This window comes from Schistocerca gregaria, chromosome 4, assembly GCF_023897955.1.
Source record: "Schistocerca gregaria isolate iqSchGreg1 chromosome 4, iqSchGreg1.2, whole genome shotgun sequence".
Lineage (NCBI taxonomy): Eukaryota > Metazoa > Arthropoda > Insecta > Orthoptera > Acrididae > Schistocerca > Schistocerca gregaria.
In genome coordinates, this window is record NC_064923.1 from 258,268,937 (window position 1) to 258,286,535 (window position 17,599).

A 17,599-nucleotide genomic window follows, 5' to 3' on the forward strand; every position below is an offset into this window, starting at 1 on the left:
ACTTCCTTTTTTCATTGATCAATTTAAGTATCGTAAAGTGGGGCTACTTTGCTACAATATTTAGACAAATTGTACCAATGCTTGAAAATATCTAAGTTAAAAGTGAACAAATAAATTTGGTAATTTCTAACCAGATAACTACAGCACAAAGGAATAATGTCTGATTGAAGAGGTCTTCGGATTTTCATTCAATAATGAGTTGCTTAATTTTTAAAAGTGGAGCAAAGTTTTCCATATGTGTGGGTTACTTTGCTCCACATTCAAAATCAACTTAATTCTAATGGAAAAAATTGTATGGAGCAACATTAGACACAAAGTAAAGTTCAATTTTAACATTTATTATACAGAAAAAAATCCACATATAAAAATGCAATATTTATTTTCAAAAATTACAAAATTATTCTTATAAAAAGTAAATATTAGATTTTCTTGGATATACCATATTCACCAAAAATGCAACATTTTTATATAGTCTAGGTACCATAACCTAACTATCACACAATTCAGCATTGTCATTCAACACCACTCAGTTCAGGAATTTCGAAAAAGCCCCTTTTATTCACCATGTTTGATGGTTCTATGCCTCCTACATTATCCTTCCATTCATAAAAGAATTCATCTGGTTTTGATGGCCATTTCCATGATTTTTTGGCTTACTCATAGCACTTATTCTTGCCCTTGTATCATTAAAGTTTTGATTAACACCTGGATACAAATTAGCCTTATAATGAAAGATCACAAAAGCACTAACTTCTCTCTTTACTGGTTTAATTTGTGGTCCTTGAGAGTACTGTAAGTTTTCCTCCTCTTCTTCGTGCTCTACTTCCAGAAGACATTTCTTCCTGTAAGACTCCCAGGATTCTTCATAAGAAGACTCTTGTATATAGTGATCTTCACTTCTCTTAGAATGCCAAATTTGCTTTCTTTTACATTCTCACTAGGTGTCTGTGAAGTGATTTCTGCCGCAACACCCACATTCTCCACCATTCTACTACTGGTACTAGTTCCATGAGAGAGACTTTTTCCAGATGAGATTGGAATCTTTCTCCTTCTCATGTGACCTCTATCCCCAGAATGTTGTGAGTTCACTTTCTTTGTAGAATGAGCAGAAATGAATTATTCAGATCATCTTGTTGCACCTCTGTGTCCGATGCAATCAAGCAATGGTTCAACATTGCAGGGAAATATCGCCTTCCTCAGGCCACTTTCAATGCTAGTTTTTTCATTTGGGTGCATCACATCGAGAACCCTTTTCAGCAGAGCGGGAAACTGGTGTTTAGGAAGAACAGCACACTTCATGTGTGTTTGTCTCCACTCACATAGTACCTGCTGCCATGCAACTTGCATGAGATGAAAGAAGGCAACGTCTACAGGTTTGGGTGAAATGAGTTGAGTTTGGTGGAAGACACATAAAATGAATGTCATTTTCTCTAAACATCTGGAAAAATTAGGATGTTCAAATGTGTAGAGAGATGTCAGCAATCACAACCTTTTTTCTTCAGCTTGGGCAGCAGTATGGTCTTAAACCAATCACTGTAGCTCACTGTGTCAAACCATCCTGAACTATAAAGATTGTACCTACCCTTTGGACCTCCCTCTGTCCATGTGTCCCACAGTTGCCCAGACTTGTAGATGACATAGGGTGCCAAAAGCTCCCCTGCTGATTATAATGGAGCAATTAGATTTAGAAGTTACAAATCCTTTCTGGCTATTTTGCACCTCAGCGACAGATTTTTCATTTCTGTTGTATTTTGGTGATTTTGTTTCAGTTTATTTAAAATCATGCGTCTTGGGATCTTTTAAGATCATGCGTCTTGGGATCTTTTAAGTGGTCAGAAGCCTTTCAATGGGAAAATGTGCCATTTCTGATACTTTCCAGGCATTGTTTCAACTGTTGGGGTGATTAATTGATGTGTTGACGTGGTCCTGGTTCTCTTTTATATTCACGAACCATATCTATGAGAAATAATACAGAAATATAACTAAAATACATTTTGTAGAAATAAGAGGGGTTACTCTGCTCCATTTTATAATGGGTGCAAAGTAGCCACCACAATTGCTGAAAATGTAACCTCATTTATTTGTTTTTGAATAAGAGAAAAACAAACACACCAGAATTATCAGGTGAAATAAATTTTAATTCAGCATTAAATTCTATTACAAATGGTCATATATGTACCCTTTCAGTAATAAAATTCTGTTCTGCAGAAACAACTTTTCAAACACAAATTTCAGTTTAATAAATAATACTTCAACTCAATGGCTTCCACTCAACAACTAAACACAAAATGGCAGACCCGGAAAGTACCGGAAGGGAGACTGATGTCATCTATGATTTAAAGCTGAAAGCTTTTGGTTTTAGTCTAAGTTTTATCCTCCAGGGGAGCTTTGAAACTTTTTCATTTCTGTAGCAAAGTAACCGCCGTAAGAGCAATGTAGCCCCAATTTACAATACTACTACTGTTACCCAGAGTTTCACCTTTCTTTTATCTATATTTATTTGTATAGCATCTGTGATTGCCATTTTTAGAGATGTCCATTCCTCTTCAACTTACTGCCCACTTTGGTATTCATTAACACAGCATCTACAGTCTTACAGAATTTCAAACACATCATTCCTCAGTATTTAAGTATTCCATTTCTTCCTAGTTGGATTCTTATGGACAATTCCCTTAATGCTTTTGAAGGCACATTTTTTGTGGTGACTCAAAGTAGTCATATTTGATCACAATTATTATATAACAAAAAAATTTACTATTTTATTTTTGGATAATTCTATTTTTGTGAATTAACACAAAAATATGGTGGTATGTTTATCAACACTTTTATGATTTCTAATTTTGGCACACATTTTCTACTTAGAAGCAAAGTGTTCCATGGCCCTAAAAGCACAAACACAATATAGTTAGTGCATTGTACTACCACTAGATGCCAGGAGATACAGAAGTGGTACAACATAATCCCATAAACAAAGTACAGAAATACAGTTACTGGTAAGCATATCCCCCACAGGCCATGAAAGTGTTAAACTCTAGTCTATTCTTCAACATTACTACATAGTGATCCCAGTCCATTATTTGCTTCTGGGTGTGCCTTACAATCCAGTACCTGGTTATGGAATCTCTGTCTGACCATCCTGTGACCTAGCTGTAAATTGGTGCAAAATTCTGAGAAAAATAGGGGTAACCTATAAAGAGAGACAACTAATGTACAATATGCAGAAGGGCTAACAGGGAATAATAAGAGTGGACAACAAAGAACAAAGTGCTTCGATTAAAAAGGGTGTAAGACAGGAATGTAGTCTTCCCTGGCAGAGACCTTAGGACGCTAAAATAGGTCAGTCCTAATTGATGGTATAGGGTAAATACAAGTGGGGATGTGGGAGGAAATACACGGGGCATACTCCAGTGAGTGGAGATGAGATCCCGACAGAGGAAAGTGGTAATCCCACCCTAGAGTGGGTACAGGCGAGAAATGTCCCTCATTTGCAAAGAGGACGGGGCACACAGGATAGTCAGGGAATTGTTCAAGGGCCAGGAGGCAGATAGCATTAAGGTTACGCATGCAGGTAGTCTCCGGATAGCTAATATGGGGCACCCATATCAGTTTTTTTATCAATAAGGAGGTCAAGAAATGGGACTGTGCTAGAACTCCGGGTGTTGGTTGTCCAATAAAGTTCTGGATCACAGTGTACTGTGAGTTGATGTCAAGAATGCATAACCAGCATTTTGGAGGGAGAAAACTAGAAGTTATGGGAAAGGGCCCATGCAGAGGCTCCTTGGATGGTGGCTTCCAGCTGGCATTCAGCAGACACTACCGAGTGGGAGCTGCATCAGATTCAAAAATTATCAACATACAACACCCAACATAGGTTACAAGCCCACTCATGGCGACAAGTAAGAGTGTGACACTTAATACAGAATTCTGTGGGATACCATTCTCCTGGATCTGAGGGGTGCTGAGTGAAATGCCACCTCTAACCTGGAAAGGCCAGTGGAATAAAAACTTGGGCATAAAAATCAGAAACGGGCCGCAAAAGCTCTAGTCATAGAGAGTAACTAAAATATGAAGGTGCCAATCCATGTTGTATGCCTTATGTAGGTCAAAGAAGACTGTGACAAGCTGTTGGAATTTAGAAAAAGCCCGTTAGATTACTATTTCCAATCTGAGTAAATGGTCAGTTATAGATCGTTCTTCCCGAAAGCCACAGTGATACAGGGACAAATGGCCCTGAGATACAAGTACCCAACATAATCAGATGCTAACCATCATTTTGAGCAGTTTACCAAGTATTTCGGACAGGCTATTAAGTCAGTAGCTGTCTAGAGATGTTGGGTTCTTCTCAGGTTTCAGTATAGGGATAACTATGCTGTATTACCATTGCAAGGGGAAGAACCCTTGAGCCAAATGTAGCTGAAGAATCCGAGATGTTGCCGCTGGGTAAAATCAAAGTGTTGGATCATCTGGTTGTGGATGAAATCCGGGTCCGAAGCCAAGTCATGTGAAGAGGTAAGAGCCAGCAACAAACACACAAGGGTTTCTTCAACACGTCATCTCTCTCTAGAAAAGTAGCAGGATAGGAAGATGACGCTTACGCTGTCACAAAGTGTGTCGCGAGGACTTCTGCAAGAACCAATGGATCAGTACACAGAACACCCGAACAGTTAATTGTCACTGGAGGCCCAGAAGTCTATGGAGGTTGGACCAAACCTGGGATGAAGAGGGAGGAAACACAGCACTTCCAGCATTCCTTTTCACTCTGCTTAATAAGGTAGTGAGGGTCAGCATGGAGATGCTTAAAAGCAATGAGTGTTGGTCTGTGAGAGATGTTTAAATCTTTGCAGCACCTGTCAGCGGTCCTGGGTAGCAACTGCTACGTCCTTGGTTCACCACAATACCACTGACAAGGGGGAACTATTGATAAAGGGACACCAGTGCCAACAACATGAAGAATAGTGTCAGAGACATCTTGCAAAACCACATCAATGCAATCCTAGCAACAGTTTGAAGTATACAGAAAACGTATATAAAAGCCAACTGATTCTGTGGAATGTCCAAAGTGGGCGCTTGTGTGCCCTGGCAGTGGCAGGAGAATGATAGACTTGCCAGAAAGCGGTTATTGTGACAAAGATCATGGGGTGACCAATGTAGTAAAACCCTGAGAGCAGGGGAGGAGATCATGAGACTGACAGCAGGAAAGGTGTCATGAACAGCACTGAAGTGGGTACAAAAACCACCACTGAGGAAGTACAAATCAGAGTCTGTATGTAATAAGTTCGTCCATTAGAAGTCCTCCACCCACCAAAATAGCACTTACCCGCAAGGGGTGGTGTGCATTGAAGTCCACAAGAAGGAGAAAGGGGGTTGGGAGTTGCTATGTTAAGATAGGCAGTTCGACATAAGAAAGTGGCCTACCTGAAGGGAGGTAGACATTGCAAAAGGTAATTGCTAGTGACATTTCACCCTTTTTACTGCTATTGCTTCCAGGTTGGCTCTGCTATTACTTCCAGATTGGCATGAAGGGGGATCTGGGGTTTGAACTGAAGTGCTGACCCCACTAGATGCTATCTCGGGGCCAGCACAGTTCTGAAAGAACACCTGATAACCATGAAACGCTGGAGAATGGTCATCATGGAAGTGAAGGAGAGTGGTCATCATGGAAGTGAAGAGCATGACAGAACACAAAAGAAGAGGAAACAAGTTGTTGTATTTCAGTAGGTGACAGGAATATCTTCTGCAATTCCACTGGATTATCGTATGGTGAGATTCCAGATTAGACATAAAGAGGCCAAGGGGAGGTTCTGTCACTCGGGCAGTGGTCATCAGCGATGAGGATGGGGTGACATCCACAAAAACTGGGTCTGATTCAAAGTGAGGAGGACGGGGCAAAGTCTCCCGGGATGCCGTCTCCTCCCCCCCCCCCCCCCCCTTGGAGGGAGGGAGGAAGTATTGTCAGTAAGGGAATAGGTGGCAGCAGAGCAGTGTCCAGATTGGACAGAGAATGAGAAGCTTTGGGGCCCTCGTTGCATGGGTCCCTTGTCTGATTATGTTGCAGGCTTCCTATCTTGAGAACGCCGTGGAGGTGTGTTGTGAGAGGGAGCCCTGTCCCTAGCAGGAGCCAGAGAAGAGGCAAAAGTAAATGAGAGATTCACAAAGTGAAGTCCATCAAACCTCTTCCGGGCCTCATAGTAGTTGGGATGGTCAAGGATCTTTATTTCTTTGAATCTTTTTTCTTTTGTAAACAGTGGACTGCCGCGGGCATGGATGTGTGTGATGTCCTTAGGTCGGTTAGGTTTAAGTAGTTCTAAGTCTAGGGGACTGATGACCACAGCAGTTAAGTCCCATAGTGCTCAGGGCCATTTGAACCATTTTTGTAAACAGTGGACCCTCCGTTGAGTGAAGAGAATGTGGACCAGAGCAGTTTACACAGTTAGGCGATGGGGTGCAAGGGCTCCCCAAATGAAGAGGCAGCCACAGACGTGAATGGCATCACATTGTGAGGACCTGAGCTACACATGGGAGTTGAAAAGAATAGTTTGGGCTTCGCATTTATATACCATCACCTCAACTTTCTCAGGCATGGTATCCCCTTCAAATGCCAGGATGAAAGTGCCCATGTCTACACTACTGTCCACAGGGTCTCTCTGGACATGCCGAACAAAATGAAGGTCACATCATTCTCATTCCAGATTAGCCATAAGTTCATCATCAGAATGGAGAAGGAGGTCTCTAAGGAAAATTACACCCTGTGTCATATTGAGAGACTTGTGAGGAGTGATGTTCACAGGGAAGTTTCCTGATCAGTCGCAGGCATGGAGGGAGGCCGACTGGCTGGCAGAAGTTGTATTTATAAGGAGGGAACCAGACCTTAGACTGGAAGAGCAGCCAGAAAGATCAACACATTTCACGTGCCAAACGTCCACCCTGGTACAGCCCACTCTGATCAGGGGCTCGCCTCTTAGGCGCCACCCAGCCACCCACAACAGCTGCCTGGCATGATGTTCACTGCTGGGAGTTCTGATGCTTAAAAGATAAGCAACCACTAAGCATTCACAACCCAGGTATCAGCAGTCTGACCCCTGTTGTGCCAAGGGACTCAGCCAGATGGGTACGTAACAGCCCATCACATGGACTGGCTATCAAGCTAGTTACCAAGCAAGGAGGTGAAAGGGCTGTGCCAAGCAGGGGCAGGGAGAGGGAGGGGGAGGGGGAGGGGGAGGGGGACCCACGTCAAAGATGCTAGGGAGGGAGTTCTCCCCAACTGACTCACATTACAGAGGAGGAGGAAAAGCAAACAAACCAAAACCACAAGACGAAATGAAGTAAGGAGGATAGCCAAGGTGACATAAATAAGAACACCAAGAAAGGGAAGGGGCAAAGAGAAAGTAATGACAGGGAGGGAGAAGGAAGGGGAAGGTAAAGCAGCCCAGAAAAGAAGAAAGACTGCAATAATTCCAAAACCCCTGCATGCCACACGCGTGCCCACAAAAGACCTGGAGCCCACTAAGTAAGCAGAATGAAGGAATTGTACTAAACTGGAAGGAAAAGTAACACGATGGATGAAGCAAGGTTGATATAGAAAGTACATTAGCACAGGCAGGGGGCACTTCCAGTCAAAAGAAGTTTATTAATATTAACACTAGGACTGCTAACTGAACATATTCGTCCCATAGTACAATTTTTGCCCCTCTCCTTCTTCTAATTGTTTTAGGAGGTGGATGAAAGTTCGCGACTTAATATTTGATGGTCTAGCTTATTTTGAATAAAAGTCTTATTTTGAATAAAAGTCAACTGTCAGTTCCATAGTTTCTGTGGAAAAAATAAATAATATCTTGAACCAAAGATGGGACATTTTTGTCCCACTGAATAATCTAGGCACTGCTGATTGCTGACGAACCACCATCTTTACACGGTAATGTAAATCAAAAAAAGTAAAAAAAATTGTGAGATTGTATACTGATTTATTGATGAACCTATTCTCAAACATATTCACAAATGCTCTGAAATAGATGTGTGTGCAATATTGGGAAATGATGAATTGTCATTACCATTATAACAGTTTGAGGCATTTCTTGCTGTCTGTAAGGCAGGGATGCCAAATATCAGAAAGAATAGAAGTGGACCCTCTTTGGTAAGAGAAATGGAAAATACCATTTTGTAAGTATCTGATGTCACATAATCGCTTCAGGGAAAACATAATGGACTTCAAGTTTGATTTGTGATAGACATGGTTGCAGCGATTAAAATACAGTAAGCTTGCTCTCATGTCACACACAAGCAAGAGAGTCATAGCAAATTGTTAAAGCACGTACATTCTTTGTCCACACAATTGTGGTGATGAGTAGTAGTTCCTGTTCAAGTGAAGATGTTGGGTCACTCATTTTATGGCTTCAAAAAATTATGGGCAGAAATACTGGATGGCTGTAGATAAAGATTCCAAATGTATGCTAAAGGCTTTCTCATGACTTGGTAAAGATGAAACTTGACCTGGTGGTGCACAAGATTTCGTTATGATTTGGATATTTTCATTATTATTTGGATATTTAAGTTGACTGGGGGGGGGGGAAATTTCAATGTTTATAACTAAAACAAAATAACAGACTGTCAGAGTGACTATTTGTCACAGACAAACACCCCCTATGAAAGACTACGAAAAAACCCGTAAATATATCAACTACAGGTGGGACATTTTGTTCCAATGGCAGTTGTAGGGGTTTTGAAAAATGGAGCAGCTGTAGTGTTAAACACCGGGTTTAATTTGAGGATGAAACTTCTGAAAATGTGTGTTTGGAGTACAGCACTGTATGGTAGTGAATCATTCAACTCATGAAAATAAGATAACTGAAGAGCTTGAGGTGTGTTACAGAAGGGTACTGAAGATTGGCCAGACTGATACGAGACTGAGGTTTTTGGTTGAACCGGCAAAGAAAGGAATGTGTGGGAACACTAAAGAAGAGGGCAAATGACACACTGCATTAAGACATCAGGGAATAACTTCCATGGCACAAGAGGGAGTTGTAGAGAGCAAAAACTGACAAGGAAGGCAGAGTTTGGAATATATCCAAAAAATAATTGAGGGCATTTGATATAAAGAGAGTGGCACAAGAGAGGAATTCATGGTGTGCTACCTCAGATGGCTAAAAAAAAACACACACACACACACATATTCTTGAAATTAAGAAGGTGTTAAATAGAGAGAACATCACCACCTGTTAGAAATACCACTTTACAACATACATTGCAACAACTGACTTTAATGTCATAATTTTTACCAACAGTGAAAAATTATTGCTTTAATGTTCTGACATATGGGTGGCTCTTTTTTTGTGAGTGAAGATTTCTCAGTTAACTCTTGGAACTGGAACAATAATAATAATAATAATAATAATAATGCAATGTGGTGTTATTATAGATTATAACTGTCACTTTGATATATAAGCACCCACAGTCACATATTTTGGTCTCCATGTACTCACCCCTCAAGTTCAAAAGATTCTTTAATGTCATATATGATCAAGTCTCACTTACTTGACCATACAGGGGAATTATTAACATTCTTTTATAACTAGTAATGACATCTGAAACATTTTACCAGCGCTTCACTGCTGCTGAGAAGAACTTGGAAGAAACTTGATTGAATTTAATGCAACGGAGATACCTGTTTAAAGAAACACACCTTTCCAGGTCGATGATGTGCAGGGGTGGCACTTCATTGTGGCCAGCTGTACCCACTGCACATGCAGGGCTATCTGTGCAGGCTGCAATAGACCACACTCTGTCGTCCAAGTCAATCTCCACGTGCTCTTCCCACACGTAATCATCTGCTGCTGTCCATAGCTAAACAATTAAGTGTAAGAAATGTAGGAGTGGAATACCATAACAAACACAGAAGTTCTATATGTATATTTAATTTTTTTTTTAAAACTGAAGAATGGGGGTTTTAATGTCACAAACATATTTCTCCTCAATAAGCAGGCAAAGAGTGGGTCAGGGAAAACACTGAGGTTCACAGTTTATCTCGCTTATGGAAGAGAATTATGTTCTCAGATCATGTAAAAGAATCCCAAAAGTAAAGTAATACTACAAAAACATAAACAATGCTATTTTACACTATTTGGTATGATTCATGATATTGGGTTGTACCATGAAGCAACAATGAATACTGTCAAAGTTCAGCTTTCCACAACATATGGATTAATTCCAGAGAGTGCAACCACAAAAAATTATAAAAGATGGCTGATATTTGAAGAGCATATCCCCTGCCATTATCAAGGTATACACTGCATGCCTTGAGAATAACAGGGATTTATTTGCTAAAGACTACAACATACATTTCTTGGTTGGTCATTCCTTTGACACAAACCCTTACTCCTGAGTAATTTTACATCCACAGACAAAACTATAATCATTCTAAAAAAAAATGAAGCACATGAGCTGTCAAAGGTGTTATTGGTCAAGGTATAGAAGTCATTCACAGTTTCCCAAAAAATTGAATTGAGGGGAGAAGGCTGGAGCTAAAGATCAACAGATTTATGACTGAACATGTTACATCTGCCATACTAAAATGAACGGGAATGCCACTATTCTATAAGTTTGTGAATACATGTTCCATTAAATTGCACTGGTTGCCTCACAAGGGGGAATCACACATTAGGAGGAAAGTTGGGGTAGCTGATGGATCATGTTAACTAACTTCTAGTTTTTCAGATCCCTATATGGAGGGAGATGGACATTACAGTAAAACCCATAGTTGTCTGCATGTGAACAGCCATAGCTTCATAAACTATATTGAGAGCCATTAATTTACACAAAAATATTGGCAGATACCAAAGTACAGTCATCAAATGGTGCTTATTCAGGACAAACTATTTTATGGAAAGACATGGTAATTATTGTTTATCATTGCAATGAAAAGTTATATAATCATGCACTGTTTTAAATCCTTGCATTCTGGAATTATGGGAGGGACATATGTTCCAAGAAACAGTTTCCTGTAGAGCAATGCATATCACTAGATAAAAAGCAAGTAGTTGTCCAAATTCCTCTAAATGGTGAAAGTAACCATTGAAGTTCCATTAGCTGAAGGCCATAAGTGTACCTAGGGGTGGTAGAAGAAGGTGGGTCATATTTCAATCCCTTGCTTGGCACCACCTTTCGAATGGGAACAATGTCTATGCACAATTCAAAATGCATGGGATCCATTGTCGCTGGGCCAGTGGATCTACTTCTACATCAGACTCTGCAAGCTCCTTGATGGTGTGTGATGTAGGGTGCTTCTGGAAACACTAACTGATCCCCCCCTACCCCATCCCATTCGTGAACTCTAGCCTAGCCCCCATCTCATTTGTGAATGGCGTGTGGGAAGAACGATTGTCAGTAAGCCTCTGTATTGGCTCTAATTTCTCAAATTTTCTCTTCATGGACATTACGTGAGATGTATGTGGAAGGACAAATTATGTTGTCCAACTCTCCCTGGAAAGTGCTCTCGAAATTTCAATAGTAAACCTCTCTGTGATGCACAATGCCTTTCTTGTAATGACTGCCTATGCAGTTTGCTTAGCATCTCGCACTGACCAAATTATCCCTTGATGAAACATGCCACTCTATTGGATATCTCTCTCTCTCTCTCTCTCTCTCTCTCTCTCTCTCTCTCTCTCTCTATCAGTCCTATCTAGCAAGGATCTCACATTGATGAACAATATTACAAAATGGATCAAAAAAGCACCTTTCAGGGTACTCCTTTCGTGTATGTGTTACATTTCCTTAAGATTGTTCCTATGAATCTCAGTTTGACATCTGCTTTTCCTATCACTTGTTTTATGTGGTCATTTGACTCAAGTTTTCTCTGGGTAGTTAATCCTACATATTTACGGTCATATTGTTTCCAGTAGTTTCTCATCTATAGTGTAGTTGTACAGTAGTGGCTTTCTTTTCCTATGTATGCACAATATGTTACATTTATACAACTCCACCTCTTTTTCTTGTATTCTTTCTTCTTTTTAACTATGTTCCCCTTGTGGAGATTTCCCTCTTGTTGCAAGCTGTGAACTTGGAAAAGGGGGGGGGGGGGGGGTGAGTGAGCCATTCTGTGACCCACAGCTTGTACCTTCGTCGATGGCCAACTGATGCTGGACTGCAAAGCATATGGCCTGCCAGTAAGGTGAAAACACAGGCAACCCTCTGAAGGAGGGTCCCAGTTGTATAGGACTCTTCCTAGTCAAAAGTGGGGAGCTGAGAGCCCCAATGCGTGTGTAACAGAGCAGTGTTCCCATGCCCCTCATTAACAGATGTATTCAGACACCACCAGGGCCTGAAATTGTGGAAGATGTGGACGTCTTCATCCTTGCTATAGAAGGAGATCTTAGTCACTGTGTTTACAAAGTTTGTTGTCATTTGAACTGGGATTCAAATTTTTCTTTGCTTTTAAACACCAAAGACAGTCCAAGGTTTTGTATTCTTGTACCTATATACAATGAAATCCCACTTTTACACTTTTCAAGGGACTTCAAAAAAATTGTGTGAAATGTGGGAAAATGTAAAATGTGGGAAATAACATTTTAAACTGTAAAAGTTACATCTAAGATTACCCCTTGCACTTTGCACATTGTGTATGATATATGAACATAACAAGCATCAAAACACTGTCAGACTTCTTTATTATCTAATAAAAGTTTATCATCTAATGAAAACCACTGATGCAACTAGAATCGATAACTGTATGGGAAGTAGAAATGTCTGACTTAATTTCAAACGTCATAATCGATGGCTCTGGAAAGCCTGCAGCTGTCATTCATTATTTAAATAATGAAAAACTGCAGTTATTATTTATTTTTAATTCTTAATGATGCGTTTCGAGAATTTTTTCTCGTTGTCAAGTGCAAATATGTACATAAATGTTTTGTGTGGTGTTTGAATATATGTTATTCTGCCTCTCGTGCACTGTAGTTGTGTTTTTGAGGTCATCAGGTATTGTGCCTCCACAGTTATGTAGAAAACACACACACACACACACACACACACACACACACACACACACACACACACACTCTATATGCGTAACATCACAAAAAATTATATGAAAATACTGCACTTGACTGTTGTTGTTGTCTTCAGTCCTGAGACTGGTTTGATGCAGCTCTCCATGCTACTCTATCCTGTGCAAGCTTCTTCATCTCCCAGTACCTACTGCAACCTACATCCTTCTGAATCTGCTTAGTGTACTCATCTCTCGGTCTCCCTCTACGATTTTTACCCTCCACGCTGCCCTCCAATGCTAAATTTGTGATCCCTTGATGCCTCAAAACATGTCCTACCAACCGATCCCTTCTTCTAGTCAAGTTGTGCCACAAACTTCTCTTCTCCCCAATCCTATTCAATACCTCCTCATTAGTTACGTGATCTATCCACCTTATCTTCAGTATTCTTCTGTAGCACCACATTTCGAAAGCTTCTATTCTCTTCTTGTCCAAACTAGTTATCGTCCATGTTTCACTTCCATACATGGCTACACTCCAAACAAATACTTTCAGAAACGACTTCCTCATACATAAATCTATATTCGATGTTAACAAATTTCTCTTCTTCAGAAACGCTTTCCTTGCCATTGCCAGTCTACATTTTATATCCTCTCTACTTCGACCATCATCAGTTATTTTACTTCCTAAATAGCAAAACTCCTTTACTACTTTAAGTGTCTCATTTCCTAATCTAATTCCCTCAGCATCACCCGATTTAATTTGACTACATTCCATTATCCTCGTTTTGCTTTTGTTGATGTTCATCTTATATCCTCCTTTCAAGACACTGTCCATTCCGTTCAACTGCTCTTCCAAGTCCTTTGCCGTCTCTGACAGAATTACAATGTCATCGGCGAACCTCAAAGTTTTTACTTCGTCTCCCTGAATTTTAATACCTACTCCAAATTTTTCTTTTGTTTCCTTTACTGCTTGCTCAATATACAGATTGAATAACATCGGGGAGAGGCTACAACCCTGTCTCACTCCTTTCCCAACCACTGCTTCCCTTTCATGCCCCTCGACTCTTATGACTGCCATCTGGTTTCTGTACAAATTATAAATAGCCTTTCGCTCCCTGTATTTTACCCCTGCCACCTTTAGAATTTGAAAAAGAGTATTCCAGTCAACATTGTCAAAAGCTTTCTCTAAGTCTACAAATGCTAGAAACGTATTTTTGCCTTTTCTTAATCTTTCTTCTAAGATAAGTCGTAAGGTCAGTATTGCCTCACGTGTTCCAACATTTCGACGGAATCCAAACTGATCCTCCCCGAGGTCTGCATCAACCAGTTTTTCCATTCGTCTGTAAAGAATTCGCGTTAGTATTTTGCAGCCGTGGCTTATTAAACTGATAGTTCGGTAATTTTCACATCTGTCAGCACCTGCTTTCTTTGGGATTGGAATTATTATATTCTTCTTGAAGTCTGAGGGTATTTCGCCTGTCTCATACATCTTGCTCACCAGCTGGTAGAGTTTTCTCAGGACTGGTTGTCCCAAGGCCGTCAGTAGTTCTAATGGAATGTTGTCTACTCCGGGGGCCTTGTTTCTACTCAGGTCTTTCAGTGCTCTGTCAAACTCTTCACGCAGTATCGTATCTCCCATTTCGTCTTCATCTACATCCTCTTCCATTTCCATAATATTGTCCTCAAGTACATCGCCCTTGTATAAACCTTCTATATACTCCTTCCACCTTTCTGCCTTCCCTTCTTTGCTTAGAACTGGGCTGCCATCTGAGCTCTTGATATTCATACACTTGGTTCTCTTCTCTCCAAAGGTCTCTTTAATTTTCCTGTAGGCAGTATCTATCTTACCCCTAGTGAGATAAGCTTCTACATCCTTACATTTGTCCTCTAGCCATCCCTGTTTAGCCATTTTGCACTTCCTGTCGATCTCATTTTTGAGACGTTTGTATTCCTTTTTGCCTGCTTCATTTACTGCATTTTTATATTTTCTCCTTTTATCAATTAAACTCAATATTTCTTCTGTTACCCAAGGATTTCTAGCAGCCCTCGTCTTTGTACCTACTTTATCCTCTGCTGCCTTCACTACTACATCCCTCAGAGTTACCTATTCTTCTTCTACTGTATTTCTTTCCCCTATTCCTGTCAATTGTTCCCTTATGCTCTCCCTGAAACTCTGTACAACCTCTGGTTCTTTCAGTTTATCCAGGTCCCATCTCCTTAATTTCCCACATTTTTGCAGTTTCTGCAAAATACTGCACTTGACTACGAGAATAAATTCTTGAAACACATTTTGTTCAGCATGAAAAAATTACGTAACTGACATTGTGTTTAAACTAAAAATATCTGACCAATGTAAAGTGAATGACTGTCACCTAGCGCTACAAGAGGCCAAACGCCGAAACACGCTAAATATGGTTTGACAAAGGTGTCACAACGATCACAACAGTCGCGAAACTGCATCTGTGCAGTAGAGCGTTTGGAAATGATTGTGAATAGTCATGATATCTTTATTCGAGTGAACCTAGTTACTCCCATCAGCCATCACACCAAGTAGTGCTTGGCAGCAGCGGGAGATACAGTACAAATTGTTCTAACTTTTACAGGTTTACCAGTTCAATACCATTGAGTAGAGTGCCCTGGAGTCAAGAAACTAAACCATGTAATATTTCAAACACTACTGGACAGACAACATGCCAGCATAGTTTTGTTCTCGACTAATGTCTTTTTGTAGTGCGGAAATCGCGGGAAAATTATAAATATGTTGACACAAATTCAGGTTCAGACTAACATTGTGGACATAGGAAATTTGACAGGTACGATAAAAAATGTCGTAAACTGCAGGAAAATGTTAAGTCTGGAAACATAAAAGCAGGGCTATACTGTGTCTTTCTTTCTTTCTTTCTTTGAATAGAGCAATTCATAGACCAATGACAACACTGCTCTCCACACTTCATACAGGTTAGCGGTTGGCCTCATGGAGTGTTCTCATGCAGCAATAAACTCACAGACTCAACCGTTGGGATCATTCATGCAGCTAAAAGAAATTTGCCCAAAATGCAGGTATTTCACACCCTGGACGATTATACAGCTTTTAACTGCAATGGTAAACCATTAGTTTTACCTTTCCACTTAATGTGTCCCTCTAAAACCCCAAATAAAAGCTCCAGTACCCACCCTTTTTCAACCCAGGTCGCATTATGGACACCTATTTGTTCCAGGTTTGCACATAATTTTTCATCAGTCTGCAAGATAAGACCACAATGATAAGTTACACCATGTTGAAGCAGTTGTGAAAGGTGATGGCAACAGGAATTTTATCAGTTTTCTCACAACATAAAAATGCCAGTGAGAGTATGGTTTTCCATTTTAATCCGGACAGAGTTACTTCCAGTTTTGCTAACTGATGTTACTTCAGTGAACTTTCCCTCAAGATGCTCTACAAAAAAACAATGGTTTTGGGGTCAAAAATGATTTGTCATCAGTTCAAATACAGATTAGTTACTGTGGGGAGTGACACTGGGGAGAAAATCATAAGTGGAAACATCAGTTACAATGAAAGTTCTAATCGGACCTGAAAGTATGCACTGACAGCTTAATGGTTAATGCAACTGCTTGTGAAACTTATGGTCAAGTATCTGCCTCAAATTTTAAATACCCAACACTTTCAAACATTAATAAATTTTTTCCATGTTTCCCCTACATTATTATGAACAAACAATGGTGAGGGCCAAATAAAGGTAAAAACATACTCGGGAGTCTATTAAACAATAACACAAACACAGAAATATGGTACACTGTCTCACAATGATCAACAAGCATCTAACCACGCCTCCATAATTTCAAGTAAAAGTTAGGGATAAATGTTTTTCCTTTCAAAAATATGAATAAGAAACGATACAGGAAGTGTGACAGAGGTCCAAACACAAAACTTTCCTTAAATTTGTGATGTGAAGACAGATCAGTAAGCAATTACTACTACACAGAATTTCATAGTGCTTCAACATCACATTAGATTTTCTTTCCTTCTGATAGTTCCTCTCTACTGTTTAACCTGTTTTATTACTCCTGCTAGCTTCAATGTGTTCTGTCCACATGGATAACCAAGAAATTTACAGCTTAAAACTTTATTTCCCACATTTTACTCCATTTTTGAAGCCTCTTAAAAAGTGTAAAAGCAGGGTTTCACTGAAAGTCCACATTGGTATTATGAGCTACTCTTCCAGTTTGTCCATTTTAAAATGACAGCTATGTATACGCATATTATTGGGCACTTACAAGTGCTCACAGTCCTCACCACTTTACAACATAGATCCAAAGATGGCAACAGAGAATGGCCAAAACTGATCATATATATGACCTTCGCAGTTGAGAATATATTCAGTGTTCATAACACTATAGATTGCCCCCAGTTGATGACATCAGAAATCTGTATCTATGTAAAGTTCTGTAAGTGTTAACAAATTCTGCTCATCCCTACACCCTACTGAGAGATGCAGTGCTTACCAAATGAAGCAGTAACCATCACAGGGTAAATGCACTCTCTTCACCAACAGGAATTGTTGTGCTAAGCACCTGAGTGTGGAAGTCTGCTCCCATTCATTGGTTTCTAATGCCAGAATGCCC

At 40.1% G+C, this 17,599-nt stretch overlaps 1 protein-coding gene across 1 annotated transcript in view; it reads right to left on the reverse strand.

The window, feature by feature from the left end:
• LOC126268091 (F-box/WD repeat-containing protein 4-like) overlaps positions 1 to 17,599 on the reverse strand; it is an 84,660-nt gene that overhangs the window by 32,483 nt on the left and 34,578 nt on the right. The window contains exon 5 of the mRNA XM_049973597.1: positions 9,677 to 9,837. Within this exon, the coding sequence (XP_049829554.1) occupies positions 9,677 to 9,837 (161 nt within the window). The remainder of the gene's footprint in view (positions 1 to 9,676; positions 9,838 to 17,599) is intronic.